At 41.6% G+C, this 20,756-nt stretch overlaps 1 protein-coding gene across 1 annotated transcript in view; it reads right to left on the bottom strand.

The window, feature by feature from the left end:
• The window catches only part of LOC121357899 (transportin-1-like), a 106,702-nt gene that overhangs the window by 71,831 nt on the left and 14,115 nt on the right, over positions 1 to 20,756 (bottom strand). Inside the window, 3 exon segments of the mRNA XM_041475598.1 lie at positions 6,736 to 6,885; positions 12,983 to 13,058; positions 15,982 to 16,095. Coding sequence (XP_041331532.1) covers positions 6,736 to 6,885; positions 12,983 to 13,058; positions 15,982 to 16,095 — 340 coding nt within the window.

Raw genomic sequence — 20,756 nt, 5'->3', positions numbered from 1 at the left:
CCCCCCCCCCTTCCCCTGGAGATCTCCCTGCATCTCCTGTGGAGGAAGCACCCCCTTAGGACAAGTTAACAGAAGAGCACAGGAAAGATGCCTGGTTTACTGATGGAAAAGCAACATACACAGCCACTGGACAGAGACAATGGAGAGCAGTTACATGTGGTCCAGTTCCAGGACTCATACTATGGCAAATTAGTGTACAGGCATCTAGTCAGTGGGCTGAGTTGGTTACAGTGTCCCTTGCCATCTTGGAAGGGCAAGTATATTACTTATACACTGACAGTTGGGTTGTATACAAAAGCCTCACGATGTTGTTACCCTGCTGGGCCTGAGAAGATTGGCATGTACAGAAATACCCTGTAATGGGGGCAGATATATGACAACAAATTTGGCAACATGTACAAGAACATCCCTCAAAAGTAAGACATGGTCTCAGCCCATTAGAAGGATTACTCAAGTCACAAAATAATAGGGAAGTAGATGATACAAGCTCTGCTGAGGTACATGCACAAGCTATGGATGCTTGTGGACATCAGTCAGCTCTTATTGCATGTGCGTAGGATATTGTCCACGACCAAACCCCTCTGCCATTACATGTATATTAGACATTTGCACATAACTGCACTTACTATTTGTAAACAGCTGCATTTAAGGCCATTATATAGGCCCTGGGGGAAAATAAAGCAGGGACAGTGGACTTTGACTATCTGGCAGGTTGCTTGCCCCCATCAAGGGGGTGGCAATATGTAGTCACTGCTGTAGGTACAGTTAGGATTGCTCTTTGCTAATCCCACCAAATATGCCAACCAACACAGCACGACTAAAGCATTAGAACAACTCCATCATCAATGTAGACCTCCTCATCAAATAGAGTGACCAAGGAACACATTTTAGGGGATGTAATGTCCAAGACGGTGCTCAAAGCCTGGGAATAGATTGGCTATTCCACATTGCCTATCAAACCCAAGATAATGGACTGATTGAAAGAATGAATGGGATGTTGGAAGGAACAACTGAAAAAGTTAACCAGTACTAAAACTTTACAACAGTGGAGTGCACACCTTACAAAAGCAGTTTTTTCGTTAAACAACTGGAATATTCATAACCAAATGCCCTATAACTGCATCACGTCACCTCCAGTACCAAACACGGTGAGGATTGAGGTTCGTCTAGATGGTATCTCTCCCAAAATATCAACTACAGGGGAAATGGAATTGTTTGCACCAATGGATTGTGTGGTGGGACTAGTTAGTGTAGATATAAAAATTCATGTAATAACTGTCACAAACGAATGTGTTTGAGATCGCTTAAACCCCTGACAATCCAGTATGATTCTATACTCCAACTTCTCCCCTTATGCTACATCCTCTGTTAATATCAGATTTTCGAGTTTTGTATTTCAGATATCTTCAACAACTACCAGGGCTTTATTGGGGGGACAGCGCTGGAATTCTGTTATTGGTGCCGTGAACCCACCATCAAATTGAAGTTTGGTCTCAAAAAGCGTAAACCAAACCTCTTCAATCTGTGTGGGCAATCAGCCCATCTCAAGCTACCAGGCCTGGAGTAATTTTAGCTGAAGGAGTTGGGGCAACAGCATATGTATTACGGGAAGGAGATGACACTCCTATTTTCTTTCCTTACCACAGGTTGGTTTGTTGTGCTTTGTAGACTTGTGTTGAGTTTTTTGCAAGACAATGGACATATGCAACATATGCACAATCCAGCCTTCATAGAAACTGAGTAAGGTCACAATGCCCTTGAAGGGCACAAAAGTATAAATATAGCTTGCTTTTTGCAATAAATCGGCTTTACTTGATCATATTGATCATGGCATGATGTCCCGTTCCTGATCCTCTGCAGACTTGTATGACACGCACATACTCTGGATAGATTTCTACAGGTTTACTATGTGAAAAATTGTGTATGGTAACATTTTTCCTTTTCCAAGTAACAAATATAGAGCACCTGGGGTATGCCTTCACCTAAGGTTTAAATTGGACATCAAAGGCAATTGTTGCCCTGTATGTGGAAGTAACCGCACTACAGCTGGTAAGCTCACCAGATCAGTTGTTGATGACCTACCTCCTGTCTCAACACCACATACACTGTTCTGAGTTTGAGGGCATGTGCTGCTTCAACATGACTGCTGAATCAGCTGCATTGAGAGGAACATTTGACATCGAGAGGACTTCATTCATCAACTAAGGCAACCTATTGGTGGTGCCTTGCTAGCTGAGTGGTTTAAATCTCCAGCAAGAGGACTGGGATATTTAACTTAGACCATTATATGTTTATTACTTTTTTTCTATTTGCTCCATTAAGTGCCTCTGCAAATTACCCTTTTCTACACTTCCACCCCGTGGCAGTAGTCTCTTGAGAGAGGGAGTAGGATGCTGTTGGGAGGAAAGAGAAGCAGAAGAATGGTGAGGAGGATGGTAGATTTGCTCAAGGGACCTTGCAGCTGGGAATGCCAAGGCCTGGAGAATAACCGTGCAGGAAACTCCATGTATTATGCCTACTGCTGTTTATCCTCTGTCTGTTATGAGAAGTAGAATCTCTGTGTAGAGATAACATAGGAGTTTGGAGAGATTTGGAGACCCTCTCACAGACATGCTTGAGCTCCCAGTCTTAGGAGATGGAAGATCAAAGCTCAGAGATCATAAAAAGCACAGAGGAGATCACAGCATGGTGGTAAACTACGTGTGTGTAGGCCCTTGATAAATGGGTGCAAACAGCAGCCCTACCACTCGCTAGGAAGGACTGAGTCTAATGGTGCTGTGTTCCTGCTTGTGTGTCTCCACCCAGGTGTTGCTTTGGAATCCTCCACTTAGTGAGGTAATGAAATAAATTTATTCCTTGCATTTCAGCCATTGTTTTGTGGTTGTTTTGGCCACCTGCCTGTGTCAACTCACACAGATGGTCTCCAACTGCAATGGGCATTCTGGACTTAATGTTACAACTTGTTATTGTAATATTGTTATTAATCGGAATCTGGTTTTTATTAGTGATCATTGTATATATGTGTCATGGTTTTGCCTGAGAGACATTTAAGGAAGTAATGCAAAGCTTTTACCCACTAGAAAACTAGACACGCCTCTGTGAAAAGCACATACTAAAAGACAAAAAAACACAGGAACTTCCTCTTTCCCTGCCAGCTGGGAGCGAAGTAACAAGACTGGGCGACCCCTACCATGGTGCCAGGCCGGACGGCCCTGCTGCGGGGCTGGACCCCCTTCCCCTGGGCCCCGGATGGAGCCGGCCTTGCTAACATCTAGCTGCTTGCTACACCCGCCCCAGCCCGGGGCCCAGCCGAACCCACTGGGCCCCGGGAGCAGCCCCGGGTTGGCGCCAGGATTTTACCCCCGTAGAAGTTGCCCATAACGGTTGGGCAGGGGGAAGGAGAAACCACTATCCTCCCCCCCCCAGAGTACTGCTGCTGATGAGTTCTAGCCTGGCTGATTAAATCCAAGCTGCCCCTCCAGCCACAGCTCCTGCAGTCTATAGCAGTCAGCCCTACCGAATCAGGTTGACCATCTGCAGGCTCCAGGCGACATGTTAACCCTTTCAGTGGTTCAATCCTCCCTCGAATAAGAGAAAGGAACAAAATACAAGCATATAAAGGAACAACATGAAAACATCATGGTCAGTGAGGATGAAATTAAGTCCCAGATAGGAGGGATGAGGAGATGCCTTAATTTTACAGCACTTTTTTTCTTTTAGTTACTATTAATAAAATTTTTATTATACCCTTTTAAAATTTTGAACCTACTTTGCCTTTCTCCTCATCCTATCTCACAGCAGGAAGTAAGTACATTGGTAACTGACCAGCACTGAAACCTACTACACTCTTTAATGCGTTAACCAGAAAATCTTAAAATTAGGGAAATCTTAAATTGGTGAACCAAAACCACTACAATATGTGTGGTACCTAATCCAACAAATAAGGATACTAACCCTTCCAGAAGTATATAAATTGAAATAATAAGGGTTTTTTTTTTTTTTGCCAGAATCGATAGCTAACTCTGTATTATGCTCTGTTTAATATTTCTGGCTAAATTCTAACTGATTTTGATAATAACTTTGTGTGTAAACATGTAATGTATAATTATAAAATAGCTAATACTATCAAACCACATGAGTTAAAATAGTAAACCTTAGGAGACTGATGTACCTCAACATATTTAAAGATAATGTACACATATGCAATGGATGCTTTTATAGCATGAAGGCAAGAGATACCTGTGTTACTATTTCATGATACAACAATTGACTGAAGTCACATGGTAGAGTGTAGCAGGATGCTCTGCCTGGAATGGGGAAAACTCGAACAATGTCCTATTTGCAAAGCTATCAGAGATAATGACAGGGGGAGTCCTGCTGCTTTTGGTGTTGAACAATGCTGAAACCAGTGTGACTCATCAATCCCAAAGTTTAACACCCTGATAGTGAGATGAAGATGTGGTAGACCTGGTAAAATACCCAGATAAAGGAACAAATTATACTACTGATAATTTATCTAAAGCTGCTGAGCTGACACAGCTGGTCTGGAGACATGACTGACAGTCAATCACTTTATACTATAAAAGCCCAGTCCCAACTTTTAATGTCAGAGTCTTTTAACATACCCCTCCTTGAAGTGTATCTGTGGAGATTCCTCCCTTAAATGAGGACATCTCTCAAGGTTACTCCTCGAGGCCAAGCAAAAGAGATCTGCTCACGATCATTGGTATGGGTGAGTAACATCAATCTCAACTGTTTTTGCTAGCTTTAATATTGCTTCAAAATAGTGCACTATACTATACCAGTAGTTATAACTCCTATACTGTGCAGTAAATAATTCTGATTAAGATATTTTTGTCTAATCATTATCATAATAAGTCATATATATTTATATAAATACATCTGGTTTGTCAGCCTTAATCCTGCAGGACAAAGTTGTATAAAGGTTCAATTACACCTATATAATCCTTTAGACGTAAACTGTTAACCAAGTCTGGGGTTAAGGCTGGATCCAGCTGCACCTAGGCTCCTCTCTCTGACGAGTTTTAGAAAGCAAGGCGGTCCTTTTTGCACCTTGTGACTCAACCAGAAGGCTTCTCTAATAAACTTTGTTTGAAACTGTCCTACTTTGCCACAAAACAGCCACTCTTCCCCAAGTCTGTAGCACTGCATGAAGTTGCAGGACCTGGCACTTGGAGTGAATGAACTCAACAGACTTACAGGGTCCATAGTCCATAGACTAAGGGAGTATATGTGTGTGTATATCTATCAAAAGACAGGTGATGGGGAACTGGGAATTGTGTGACCTGGCATGATGTAAATGGTATGGAATTAGAGGAGGAAAATGTTCTGGTTTCTGCTGGGAGAGTTCATTTCCTTCTCAGTAGCTGGTACAGTGCTGTGTTTTGGATTCAGTATGAGAATAATGCTGATAACACACTGATGTTTTGGTTGTTGCTGAGCAGTGCTTACCCTGAGACAAGGGCTTTTCAGTGTCTCATGCTCTGCCAGTGAGGAGCTGCACAAAAGAAACCAGGAGGGAGCATAGCTGGGACAGTTGATCTGAACTGGCCAAGGGGATATTCCACACCATAGAACATCATGTCCAGTATATAAACTGGGGGAAGTTGGCTATGAGGGGCCAGTTGTTGCTCAGGGATGTGCTGAGCATCAGCCAGCAGGTGGTGAGCAACTGTATTGCGTATCACTTGTTTCTCTTGGCTTCTGTAAGTCTATGCCCTTCTTGTGACAATTATTACTAATATTATTTGTATATTTTTATTATTGAAATTATTATTTTGTTTCAATTATTAAATTGTTCTTATATCAACCTGATTCTCCTCCCCACTGGGGGGACAGATGGGGGAGTGAGCAGGCATCTGTGTGGTACTTAGTTACTTAGGGGTGAAACCATGACATTATTTTATAACAGAAATCAGCTGATACAAGCTGAATGCCTTTCTGAACTTGCAGCCAATCCCTGTTTTTTTCTACTGTACTTAAATATACAATAATTTCACTTTTTTTCTAGTTTTTGGAGTGGACAAGGAAAATTACAATTGTAATAACTGAGGGAAATCATATTCTCAAAGAGCAGACAGAAAACCAACATTACCTAGAAATAAGTAAAAATAACAAATATTCATGTTATGGAAGAGGTCTACTAAACCACAGGATTTAGGAAATAAAATAAAACTCCCATACAACAAAAACACTTGTAGCTGATGTTCTAATCACCACACTTTATCTACTGTTTTCTGACAGAAGCTATTTAAAAAACATAAACTCATTATGTTAATGTATGCAACATCTGGTGTAATGATTCCCTGAAGAGGTGTGCATATGGGGGAGCAAAGAGGAAATCCACAAACAGAAGTGTTTTACTAACACAAGTGGAGTGCTGAAATAGTTCTGAAGTCAGAACCTTTACCTTACTCCTGGTTTTTGGTATAAAAATTGGCAGCAAGCCAAATTTTAGCAGATTCAAGTAAACTTATGTTCAGTCACATTTCAAGAGATACAAACTGAATTGCTAATTCAGTTTTAAGAAAATAGGAAGGAAAAATATATTTGTATATTCACACTGAAGATTAATATCAGAATCAAATAATGATGTAGTTGTGACAATCATCAGAAGCAAACAGCTTTAGGAGTTTAATAACTCTCACTAGCACAGCTCTCACTTATATCAGTAACATTTCAGTGTGCAGAATACAGTAATAAGAGTAAACTTACCTACAGTAGCTCTAATTAAGGGGGAGGAATCACCAATATTGTTCAAACATTCACTTTTAATGAAGTCAGTTACTCCATTTGGAAAGTTGTGAAAATGTGCTTTTACATTATTCTTCAAGATGAGACCACTCAAGGAACGTGTCGGTTCATCTGCAACAGAAAATAATTATGTTTATAACTTCCATCAGTTCTTAGGATAAAGTAGATTTGCAGAACAATGCAACAAGATCAAAGCTTACAGTGATAAATATTAATCTTTATTTCCTTATCCCTCCTTCCAAATACAACCATCAATTTACATAGCAAAGATTTTTAGTTTCAGAGTTCACTTGTGAGCAGATTTGTGTTTAGTTCTTCAACCAAGGGCATAAGTAACTTGGTATTATATCTGAAGCATGCTGAAAGTGAGATGTGGATGTTCTACATAGAAAGGATTAATTTATAGTATAAGAAAATTTAAATTTAAAGTTTACAACAATCCAAATCAGCCAATAAAGCTAATTTTAATCAGCATTTTAGGCTTTGGTCAATTGTGTACCCCCAGCCTACCCACTGGTGGGTTGGTGTGAGAAGCAGAAAAGGCCTTGGCTCTGTGTAAGCCCTGCTCAGCAGTAACAAAAACATCCCTGTGTTATCATCGTTTCCAGTACAAATCCAAAACACAGTCCCATATCAGCCACTGTGAAAAAATTTACCTCAGCCCAAACCAGAAGAGAAGCCCTGATTTTGGCAAAAAGTAAGGATGTTTAAAGTTCATTTGCACCACGAGTTACAGTTTACACACAGATCTATTCTAGGCCTTCAAAACTATTAACATCCCCAAAGAAATATAAGAAAAATAAGAGATATAACTTTCAAATATAAAATATTTTAAAACTAAAAGTTAGTGCATCATAACACAAGGACTCTTATCATAACCCATGATGACTGACTGAGGACCATTAAAAATACTTTTGAGTGCAACCGTTGCTAGTTGAACAAAAATGGCACTTTTAAAAAGAGGGGCTACTGCTAAAATTAATTTTAATCAACTGATTATGAGTTCCAAAATCAGAATGCTCTATACGAGTATTAGAACAAGATTTAAAAGTATATTTCAGTCTTCCTGTCTTAGGTTGGAAATGGGGGTGTGATTCTATTCCTATCTGTTATAGGTGGGGCAGTTATCTTCTGTTAATTGGGCAGTTTTCTTTATCTCTTCCACAACCAATCCTCCCTTCAGGAAATATCTTCTGTTTATGGGCCAGTGAGTCTCACTGCATGACTGATAAAATTACATCATCCCATTGCAAGAAGCTCTGCCCAGAGGGAGGAGCCAAGCATTCCTACCTGGATGTAATCAGAGATTTGGAACAACACAGGCAGCCTTTTCCCACTGGATTTCCAAAGGAGCAGCTTTCTTTTCCACTGGATTCCCAGAGGAAGACCAGGCCCATCTACACCACCACTGGATAGTCAGAGGAAAACTACACCCTTCTATAGGATCACTGCTTCAACAGAACCACATCTGTCACTCCAGGAGGACTGCAGCCACCGTTCAATTGGACTGCTACCAACACCCTGACCAACAGGGTCTCAGGTTCTATTCTGACTCTGTCAGTGGTTTGTTTTCTTGTTTGTACTATTGCATTTGTGTTTTCAATTTTCCTAGTAAAGAACTGTTATTCCTATTCCCATCTCTTTGCCTGACAGCCCCTTAATTTCAAAATTACAATAATTCGGAGGGAGGAGGTTTGCATTTTCCATTTCAAGGAAGGCTCCTGCCTTCCTTAGAAGACACCTGTCTTTTCAAACCAAGACACTTCCTAAAGAAGCACTAATTTTCATTCTCTGTAACTATAAATATTGATTTACAAGCATCACTCTTACATAGAATTCAGTAACTTCATAAACTAGGAATCCACCCGATGCATATATATTTTAAAAATTCTATAACTTTGCCTATACTACAGGTTTTAAATACCTACCAACTTTTAAACAATGTAAAAATAAAAGTTATTGCAGGGCACTGCATTTCAAGGACCAAAAACTTCACTAGGACAACAGATTTACAATTTTAAATAAAAATACCAAAAACTAGATGAGCAGACATACCTCTGTCAACTACAGAATGTGGTTATGAGATGTGACAAGTATTATTATCGTTATCATCATTATTATTATTACTTGGCAAGTCAAATAAAGTAATTTTATCATTTTGCTTAAAATTTTGAAGATGTCAATAGCAAAGGTCAGGTGGAAAATATCCTAAAGGAGGACATTCTTACTTGAACTCTTGATCAGTCTCAGGTTTACCTGAAATGCTCTCTGAATTCTAGGTAAAATCTCTCCAATTATTATTACACTAATTTAATATGTCCAATTATTATTTCCTTGCATATCTATAATCCACTGATAGGTATGCTCATATCCAAGTAATCCAGTCCTCCATAAGCAGTTATTCAGAATTAATGTTGTGTCTGGCCAGGAAGTAAGCCAAAGGTATTTTCCTTTCATTTACACACTATTTACAGCCCTTGCAAGCCACAATGAAAGCAGTATTTTTAGCAGCCACAGTTAGACACAGAATCACAGAATCATTTAGGATGGAAAGGACCTTTAAAATCATCAAGTCTAACCATTAACCCAGTACTGCCAAGTCCACCACCAAACCATGTTTTCAAGTGCCACATCCACAGAGCTTTCAAATCCCTCCAAGGATGGTGACTCCATCACTGTCTTGGGAAGCCTATGTCAGGGCTTGACAACCCTTTCATAGCAGAAATTTTCCCTAATACCCAACCAAAACCTCCCCTGGTGCAACTTGAGGCTATTTCCTCTTGTCCAGTCATGTGTTAACTGGGAGAAGAGACCAATCCCCACCTGGCTACAACTTCCTTTCAGGTAGTTGTAGAGAGTGATAAGGTCTCTCCTGAGCGTCCTTTTCCCCAGGCTGAGCCCCCTGAGCTCCCTCAGCTGCTCCTCATCAGACTTGTGCTCCAGATCCTTCCCCAGCTCCATTGCCCTTCTCTGGACATGCTCCAGAACTTCAATTTCTTTCTTGTTGTGAGGGGCCCAAAATTGAACACAGTACTTGAGGTGCAGCCTCACCAGTGCCAAATAAAGGGGAAAAATCACTGCCCTGGTCCTGCTGGCCACACTATTTCTGATACAAGCAAGGATTCCATTGGCCTTCTTGGCCACCTGGTCACACGCTGGCTCATGTTCAGCCACTGTCAACCAGCACCTCCAGGTCCTTTTCCACAGGGCCACTTTCCAGCCACTCTTCCCCAAGCCTGTAGTGCTGCAGGGGGTTGTTGTGACCCAATGGCAGGACCTGAAGTGTGGCCAGGATGAAAAATTATGACCAAAGCACTCTCTTGCAACCCTATAAACAGCAGTCCAAAATAAGACCCTTTGAGCTCTCTTGGCCCACAGCAGCTGCAACCAGCAACCTCCCTGAGTGAGACCTCTGAGACGCAGTGAACTTGGAGGATTGCCAAACAATAATAAATCCTGGGCCGATGTGGATGTGACAGCCTGGTCAGAGAGCGAGAAAATGAGATAAGTTTTCTCACAGCAGACTTGTGAGACTTTTAGGGAGTTGTAGAGAAAGGATGATAACTTGTTATTATAAACAACCTGCAGGTGGTGTTTTCCTATTCTCTGTTTTTCTGTTCTCAAGGATTGTTTGGGAGAAAGGTGGTTTTGGTAATTAGCAAATCAAGTGGAATGTATCTGAACTGTCTAAAAAAGAGAAGAGTTTTTCGCATTAAAGCTGTTGTGCAAACCAGCCTGCTTGGAGTCCGCGCCGCTTTCTTACTCGATAGTGACAGGCTGATACCCCCCACTCCTCAAGGCTTGACTCTTTGCCCATTGAGAAGATGCAAAGGCATCTGAAGTAAGTGTTTCACTACCTTTGAGAGGAATTTTTCACAGATACCTTGTACAGACTCTTTATATCTGTATCCATATGCTATAGCAAATGTGGAGGAAACACTGCTCTCTGAGATTCTCAAGTACTTTAGAATTGTAAATTACGCCTGTAAGATAGTTACTGTTGTGCTACAGTAAATCCTATATGAATCCTTTGTTAAATTGCTTAAGTTATAAATTAAGTTAAATGCTGTTAAGGTGCTGTCAAGTTTAAGTTAGGATAAGTACTGATAAGTTTAAGAACTGTTAAGTTTAAGTGCTGTTGGGCCTTTAGGCCATATTAGTTTTTATCCTTACCCTTTTTATCCTTTTGTCTTTCCCCCACTCCTCCCTGATAATTTTCAATTTATTTCGGTTTGGATTGATTGACTGGATTTTTTTTGTTTGCTTTTCCTCCATGTGCCTTAACCATCTAGTTAGTAGAGTGAACCTTGCCAATGAAGGTTGTTGTGCTTTTGCTTTTATTTTAAACCAGTTTTTACTGATATCTTTGCCAGTGATTCTTTAAGCAATATTAAAACACTCATTCAATTCATGACACAGTGGAAGCACTAAATTGGAGAGTACCATTCCTAAGCCATGACAGCCTTATTTGGTGTCCAATGTGCAGCACAAAGGGTTGAGATAACAACAGATCTGACAAGAGAAGGTTGGAAACTAATTTGATCTAACCATTTGTTGTATTAGGTGCAGAGTCACTGGTCACAATGTTGCTTGATCTGTTCATATGCGTGTGGTGCCGAATCCTGTGTATGATCTCGTATATGCTCCTTGTGGTGCTCGTTTTCAGAGCAGGGAGAGGGATCAGGATTGCTTTGTTGCTGTACTGTAGGATATCAGTTTATGACATGATAACATCAAGTGCAATGAGGATCAGTTGGGATGTGTATTCAGTGTTGCTCTCCTGCCCTGGCCTTGGGTGCTACTTTTGGGAGTCCATTAATAATTGTACCCAGCCTCTGGGGGGAACAGGGGAGGATGATTTTCCCCAGACTTTACCCCCTTTTCCTCCTTCAGGCCTGTTACAACAATTTTTGGGAATTCTGAATTCCCTTTGGATGTTAAGGAAAGCGTGTTCTTGTTGCTATGTCTGCCAGGTCTCCTCAGTGCAGTCCACACCATGTTTAGAGTTAAGAAAGAGGTTTCTAGGGAGGTTATTAAAAGATCTGCCCTGAGGGTGAAGAGTCATTACTGATCATTACCAAGGAATTGCCTGAATTTTCCGACTGGGAGAGGCTACACTATGCCATAAACAGTTTGTACAAATGTCCATAAAAATAAGCTAACAGTAAGAAACTACATTATTTTTAGAATTAAGGCTTCAGAATGAAGATTCTACAGACATAATATTTGGACAACTCTAGGATGTGATTGTGTGGTTTCAGATAGGGTAGAGTTAATTTATTCTCAGTAGCTGTTACAGTGCTGGGTTTTGGATTTAGAATGAGAATGGTGTTGATAACATGCTGATGCTTTCATTTTTTGCTAACTCATGTTTATCCTAAGTCAAGGAATTTTTTCTTGTCTCATGTTCTGCAAGTGAGGAGGTTCACAAAAGAAACTGGGAGGGAGCACAGCTGGGACAGGTGACCCAAACTGACCAAAGGGATATTCCACACCATAGAATGTCATGCCCAGTATATAAACTGGTGGGAGTTACCCAGAAGGGTGGCCCATCTGGGTTCGGGAAGGGGGGTCTGGCATCAGTCAGCAGATGGTGAGCAATTGCATTGTGCATCACTTGTTTTTCCCTTTTTATTATCATTATTATTATTATAATTTACCATTATTACTGTATTTAACTTTATTTTCAATTATTAAACTGTTCTTATCTCAACATATAAGTTTTACTTTTGATTCTCCTCCCCATTCCACCAGGGTGTGGGGGAGAGATGGGGGTTGAGCAAGCAGCTGCAACAGTAATTTTCTAAATATTTAATAGATTCATTACTAGGGAGGTCACAATCACAACTGAATTTAGCAGCATGTTTTATAACGTGTATAGTCATGATTCATCACCATGACATGCAAAGTTATTCCACAATTTCACTGCAGTCTGATAGAAGTATGATGCTCCCACTTTTTTTTTTAATATTTCATTGGACTTTTAGAATGGAATCTCTTTCAAGACTGAAACTACAAGCACCATGTTATCAGATCTTTTTTCACAAAGATTCCCAAGAGGATAAAAAGTTCTTCTACATGACTATGGAGATCAACCCATCAGCACACTGAGTATAAAAATCATTTTCCTTTTTCTTTCAAGCTAAATAAAATAATTTTTAAAAGAAAATAAAAATAGAATAAACCAGTCACTATCCCAAGAACTTACCTTCAGACTTCAGTTTCGTAAGAACAAAAATCAGGTAGTTGTTGAAATCTGGATACTGATTGAGTTGTTCTAGTTTCTGAAGAGAAAAACTGTTAAGGAAATTTAAATCACACTCAGCATTTATAGCTTTCTGAATAATATGATTAAGTGAGCTATGTACTACTGCATCATTTAAAAATGCTATGACTGTAAACTCACAACATACAGGCTATGAACACTTTAAAAACAATTTCTGTAATTTTCATACTGAAGCAGTAGCTATTTAGTTATGTTGAAATCTGAGAAAAGAATCCAGGAACAAACACAGAAATTCCCACCTTCCCAAAACCCCCTACATTCCTCTGCACAGTTTTAGATTTCAAAATTTGCACTTAAAGTCAACAAAACCTAAGGAATCCACTGAGACACAATCACATAATACATCTTTTTTTTTTTACTCCACAATAAATAAAAGCATTTCAGCATTAAAATACAACTATGATGATTTTTATAAGCTAGTCACTTTAATATTAGTCATATACATTTTTATGATGCTAACTAGCCAATCTGAGCTTTCAACTGTGAGAAGCTGTTTCATTGTAAATGCCCAGATATTTGTACAAAGAAGTTCATGTTTATCCATGGTCTCTTAAAAAAAAATCCTGTACACAAAACAATTTTCTAGTGACACCTCTCTGAAAAAGCATCTTACTAGCAATACCAACCTCTTTACTATGTTCTCTGGGACAACTGCAAGAAGAATTATGTTTTTGAACAATTAGAAGGTACATAGCTATTCTTCTAAAATTTGTCATTACTTTTGCCTCAAATTTCTAAGTATTCTGCCACTGCTTGCCCAGAACAGCATTCTGGCATTCTCCTTGCATCTTGTTCTCACACCCTGGTATTAATTACTATTATGCTCAACAATATTTTAAGTTATAAGCATGCAGTTACCAAATATACTAGATATCATCAGTATGACAAACAATGAAGACACTTAACAAAAAAATTATTTTTACAACTAGTAGGATTATTTGCTTCATAGGCATTTATTTTACTTGCTGTACAGCTAAAGCTCTAAATATTCCAAGTTGCTAAACCCTGACCATACATATTTATGTTGACATTGATGGGCCTTGCACTGATCAATAGCCAGATGCCATTATTTCAAGCAGACCTTTAAAATGTAATTTTACATGAAAGCTACATTATAATCACTGCTGCTATAATCACTTTTGTATTTGAAATACTAAAGAGCACCTGTTTAAATCTGGGGCATTATCAGAACATATCACCGAAGGGGTCACCAATTATCACCAAAGGGGTATAGGGGACAGAAAAAGGTGATACAGAGACTCCATCATAAGAAGGCATGAAAAGGCACTTTTTTATTAGAAATTCACAGTTTTTATAGAAACAATGGTGGACCTAAGACTTGACTGGCCTTTAGGAATCTTCTCTCACCTATTGGTTAAGAAGGGACAACTCCTTCTTGTAAACATCTTTGACAAACAGATTGCCTGCCAGGTGCAGAGATAGAATTAAAACAATTACTATCTCAATCTCTGAGCTTTCTCATAGCTTCTCAGGAAATCCTGGGAGAGCTGTGTCTCTGTTCAGAGGATATATGATTACCACAAGAACACTTAGCAACTTCTGTATAGTATTTTTCATAGGAATCAATACCATCTTAAGAATCTGAAACACAGCTGCAAAAACAAGGTGAAATCTACCTTCACCTTTCAGGTAAGAACAGAAGCCTTCCAAGGTTTGACCACATATACTAGGAAAGCTAAGAAGTCAAGCAAATTTGGCTTCAAGCTGAACTCCTAACACAACATACATACGTATTCTTACCTACATAAATGTTTTGTTGCCTTTTGTGAAGACCTTCAAGCAAATGCCTTAAATAAAAAGGGATCAAGATGCTAAACTCATATTCTTCATAGGAGGATATCCTTTCAGGACTTCTAGATATTTTAAAGCACCTCTATAGTTAGCTCAAGGAACAGGAGACAGTAGATGAGAGCTTTATTTTTCAAGCCTTATGCTTCTACTAGACTTAATGTAAAATTTTCCTCTTTCAGTCTTTAGTCCTTAAAACCTTGCTATTTCATCACTTCTACAGTCAAGAGAGACCTGAGGGGGAACAAACAACTCCACACCCAAACAACAAACCAAGAATCCACAACACTAATGCAAAATGCACTGCAAAGCTGCACAAGCCACATAGGGTAGATTTCACTCTTCCTGTAAGATGTAAAAAATGTAACGAACAATATTTCAGGCTCAGGATCCTAGGCAGAAACATCTTCACAACACATCAAAACACGGTCAGAGCCAGCAGGTCACCGAGAGCGTGCAGTCAGCTCCACCAGGAACACTCCTCCCACCAGCTCCGGCTTTTGCCGTGAATCCTAGCGCTGGATTAGTTTAGGGAGCCCCTGCTCACCCCTGCTTTGCTGCAGGGGCAACAGCTACCCCGCACCACATCATCAACTCTGCCTGGCGAGCAGAGGGCCCCCCCGCCCCCTCCTCTCCAGCCTTCTCGGTGGGATATGCTGAGGATAAGGGCTAGGATAAGGGCTAGGTGTTGGCAGCAGCCCAGCATGGAGTAATCTGGAAAGGCAGCAGATACGAAAGCAGCCACAAAGGAGCCAGGACTTTAAAAATTAAAAAAAAAAAAAACAAAAAAAAACAAAAACAACGCACCTTGGCTCGAGGCTCGCAACAGGTGCCCGGGCTCTCGGCGGGGGAAGGCGGCCCATAGGCCCATAGGCCGCCTTAGCGGTTCAAATGCCGCGCCACGGCCACCCGCTCAAGCGGAGGCTCAGCCCACTGTGTTCGCTGTGGCGGCTCCCCGGAAAGGGCCGGCCGCCACCTGCCTGCCACAGCACTGGCCTGTGGCCGTGCTGCCCCTACCCAGAGTCCCCAGCCTCCCTAGCGGTCGCCCGGACGGCCGCAGCCCTGCTCTGCCTGCTCCGCCCGCCCGCGGCGTAGGCCTCGACCAAGGATACTTGTTGAACGGCTCTCTGCGTGGTGGTGTCCGGAGACTGAGATTCCTTGAGCAGCTGCAGGATCTGTAGAAGTCCCTGTTCGTCAGGCTTCCACTCATACTCCATCTTGGCTTGCTGAAAAAAACATCAAACAAGAGGCCGCGATTAGCGGACCGGCAGGCCCCGGGAAGGAAGGGAGGGGGGAAGGAAGGGAGGGAGGAAGGGAGGAAAGAAGGTAGGGGGGAAGCAAGCGCGCTAGCTAGCTAGCTGGCTGCATGACGCCCGGCCTGCTCTCATCCGAGCCCGGCCCCACAGAAGGACAGCACTAACCTGCTCCAGTACACGGACTGAGTCACGGCGAATTTGCAATCTGGCTCTAAGAGCCGCCTTGCGTCCTCCTGGGTCCTAGCGCCGCGCACGCCCCGCCCGCCAGTGCCCCCGTCAGCCTTTCCCCAGCGCGTTCCACACCGTCAGGAGCCTGGGGGCGACAAAAGGCGAGCCCCTCAATTCCGGGCGGGGGAAAACGGGGCACCTCATCCACAGCCCTTCCCCACCACCACCCGAAACCAGAGAGAACGCTCCAGAAGCCCCGACAGGCAAAGGGTGAAGCAGAGCCTCCGCTCGGCCTCCTCGGGACAGCTGCGGCCACGCACCCGCAGTACCTGTCAGCGACCTAGGAGGCTGCAGCCCACGACGAAGTGGGGATGCAAATGCAGACCGAAGAGTTAAGAACGTGGTACCTGCTTTGCTGTCTGCTTTACTTCTACATGTTTTAGTTTAATGATGGATAGATTTCATAAGTTCTCAATGTCACGTGTAAAGAGGGAATGAGATCAACTACACAAGAAGGGGGGAAAGAAAATACTTTGAATACCTAGTGTATCTTATCCTTAGCGTCAAAATATATCAGAGGAAATTTCAGGTCAAAATTAGCAATTTTTGTGTATATAGAATAGAATAGTTCAGTTGGAAGGGACCTACAATGGTTTCAGGAAAAAAAAAAACTTCACAGAAAGTGTTGACAAGTATTGGAACAGGCTGCCCAGGGAAGTGGTAGAATCACCATCCCTGGAGGGATTTAAAATACATTTAAAATACATTTGTGTTATGTACATGTTATATATACATCTCATACATATGCTACTGGGAAAAAGAAGAACATACACTGATTAAAACTGGTCTAAAATATGAAAATCAAAACCAGTAATTACTTATCCTTTTACAATCTTATTTTTAGTCATTGTGTTTGTAATCATCCTGCTAACATTCCCCTTTCAGTGAAAACTTTCTGCTTGCTCTCTTGCAGCACAGTACTCAATATGAGTGTCACACACATGCTGCGCATCACAGCCTTAACAATTGTTCAGAAGCACCGAGGACAGGAAACATTAGTGGTTCCTAAGTGTGGCCCAGGTAATGTTGTGTGGTTCCTAAACTCACCTCACCAATGCTTTCAATTAAATCCATATTTAAGTTACAGTCAGCTGTCCAGTCTCATGCACTAAGAAGTGTCCTGGAGACAAGTATCTCTAGGTGCTAACAAGTCTCCTGGGTGAGTAAAGGCTTACCAGTTAGTAAGAAAGGATGGGCACAAAGGTTTATATGAAATTTTTGTGAGCAGTCCCTCTAGTACAGAAAAGTGTCAAGCAAAGAATCTAGGTTAGCCAGACTCAGGCCATTAAAACCTATGCTTGTGTCTCACAACCATATGGGCAGGAGAGTTCTCCATAGTGATGCTTGCACAGATGGAACAGATGAAAGGTGAGGTCCAGCAAAACAAGGAAGTGCTAATTTGGGTCTCATTACTCTGACTGCTGCCTTGCCAAGGCAGGCTGTAGAAATTCAATGATCTTTGAGACTTTTGGACCACTATCAAATTTGGTTGAAATTGATTAGAGCTTCAAAAGTTACTATTCAGAAATTATGACACAATGATTACATCTGTCAAATTTTATCAGGAAACCAAGTGCACTCGAGAAAAAGAAGATTAAATATGGAAAAAAGAACCAGAAAGGAAGGTTGAGAGACAGAACAGGAAAAAGCAGGAAGAGATGCAGGCCATGGATCCATACCTAGAGAAAAACTGACATAGGTTTTCTTTCCATTAACATGAACAGACTTAAATCTTAATAAGATCTTTCTGCAGCAGAAGAGAAAAAAGCCTACAAATCAGAGTATGAATGTGAGCTTCTACTATTAGTGGGGACATCAAAAAGCTTTAGACAATCATCCTCCAGGGTACGTTCCTCCTTAGGCTACATACAGGATCCTTTACCACTGGGAGATACTCAACATATATAGAAATCAAAGCAGGTACCTGTCCTGGTTCTGGCCAAGATCAGCAGGAGGGGGCGTGGCCAAGACATTGTGTTATTCATTACCACCTTACATCATTGCTAGAGGTAGGCAAAAGGCACTCTCTCAACTTCTGAGAAGGGTGTCCCTTTCAAATAGAACAAAGAGTGGTGGGGTGGGGAACCAGTCAGCCATTGTTCATTGTCTCAGGGTCTATGTTGAACATTTTTGCATGTGAATCATTCCCTTTTTGCATACTTTAATAATTAACATTGTTGCTGTTACTTTTCAGGTTTTTATCTCATTGTTTTTTCTAGTAAATTGTTCATATCTCAGCCTGTGACCTTTGACTTTTGTGCCTCTAATTCTCCTCTCCGGCCACCTGCAGGGGAAAGGGGGGGAAGAGGGGAGAGGAAGAGAGTAGCAGTGTGGTTTGGAAAGTCTCGGTGTGAGAACTTAATTGGGGAGTACCATTCCTAAGCCATGACAGCCTTATTTGGTGCCCAATGTGCATCACAAAGGGTTGAGATAGATTGGGCATTGGAATGGGCTGCCCAGGGAGGTGGCAGTCACCGTCCCTGGGGATGTTTAAGAAAAGACTGGGTATGGCACTTAGTCCCATGGTCTAGTTGACAAGGTGGTGTTAGGTCATAGGTTGGACCCAATAATCTCAAAGGTCTTTTCCAACTTATTGATTTGTGATTCTGTAAATTCTCCTTGGAATAGAGGGTGATGGCTGGGTGTCTGATATAGTGAGGCCTGGCAAATTGACTACATTGGACCACTGCCACAAAAACTCCAAGGCAAGAGCTACATACCATGGTAGAGGCAACAACTGCCTGGCTGGAAACACACCCTGTAAACCATGCCACTGCTCAAATCACTGTCTTAGGCCTTGACAAACATATTTTGTGGTGACATGGTACCCCAGAGAGAATCGAATCAGACAATGGGACTCATTTTCAAAATAACCTTATAAACTCTTGGGCAAAGAAACATGGTATTGAGTGGATATATCACATCCCTTATCACCCACAAGCCTCTGGAAAGATTGAGAGGTATAATGGATTGCTGAAGACTATGTTAAGAGCATTAAGTAATGGGGTGTGGAAGCACTGGGATACAAATTTAGCAGAAGCCACTTGGCTGGTCAACACTAGGGGATCTGCTAACTGCCCTGGTCCTGCCGACACAAAACCCTTACACACTGGGAGAAGATAAGGTCCCCATACTATGCATATGGAAGTGGCTGGGGAAGTTGGTGTGGATTTCTAGTCCCATGACAAATGGCAAACCCATTTGTGGGATTGTCTTTGCCCAAGGACCAGGGTGTAATTTGCTGGGTAATGCAGAAGGATGGGGAGACCCAGTGTGTGCCTCAAGGCAATATAACCTTGGGCGAAAAATAATCTGTGTGAGTTTTATGCTGCAGGAAGTAAAGTAGCAGGGATGACATGAACTGATGAAGAATGAATTTTGTGAGGAGCAAGGAGAATGTGATAACAACCCAAACCCGGCTGGTGCCAGTGCCCAATGATCAATTGTGGTGCTTCTCCTGTCCTGACCACCCATCTTGATGGACTGGAGCCCAAGTCATGGATCTGGAGGGGTGGAAGAAGACCATGAAAAGTGAAAATAATATCTATCTGTGAAAGGACAGGGGATAGTAGTTAATGAAAATGTACAAATCTCTATGTTGGATACAGAGATGGTTTAAGGATGTAGTTTAAGTTGTATGTGTAGGTAAGAAGGGATTCCAGTAATGAGAAATAAATACAAAGGATCAGCTAGATGATAATTATATATATATATAAAATTATGTGAGTTCTGAGTATGATGCAAATGCTATGGAATAATGGGTAGAGATTGTTCTGGGTCCTGTTAAGCTGGAGTTCACTTCCCCCTAGCAGCCCTCACAGGGCTGTGCTTTGCATTAGGAGCTGTAAAGGTGTTGATAACACACCAGTGTTTTGGCTACTGCTGAGCAGCACTGGCACAACATCAGCACTGTCTCTCAGCATTCCCTCCCCATCAAGGGGCTGGGGGTAGTCAAAATCCTTGGTGGGGACACAACTAGACCAGCTGACCCAAACTCACCAAAGGGTATTCCATACCATATGATGTCAGCTCAGATATAAAAGCTAAGGGAGAGAGAAGGAACCAGGGGCTATTTGTTATTCTACAACATTTACATTCCAGAGCAACCACTACACATGCTGAAGCCCTGTTTCCTGGGAAGTGTCTGAATATTGCTCACTAATGGGAAATAGAGAATAAACCTTTTTTTCCCTTTGCTTATGCATGCACAAATTTTCACTTCTTTTGCTTTAGTAAACTGCCTTATCTCAACCTACAAGTTGTTTTCTATCTTATTTTCTCTCCCCTGTCCCACTGGGGAGTAATAGAGCAAGCAGCTTGGTGAGCACCTGGCTTCCAGCCAAGGTCAACCCACTAAACTACTAAAGGCCATGTCTTCAAGGGGAGCCTAGTGATGAAGTCTT

The sequence above is a fragment of the Pyrgilauda ruficollis genome, unplaced genomic scaffold (assembly GCF_017590135.1).
Source record: "Pyrgilauda ruficollis isolate IOZ18807 unplaced genomic scaffold, ASM1759013v1 scaffold359, whole genome shotgun sequence".
Taxonomy (NCBI): domain Eukaryota; kingdom Metazoa; phylum Chordata; class Aves; order Passeriformes; family Passeridae; genus Pyrgilauda; species Pyrgilauda ruficollis.
Note: the sequence above shows the minus strand (reverse complement) of the source record. Positions and strands in the feature narration are given on the sequence as shown.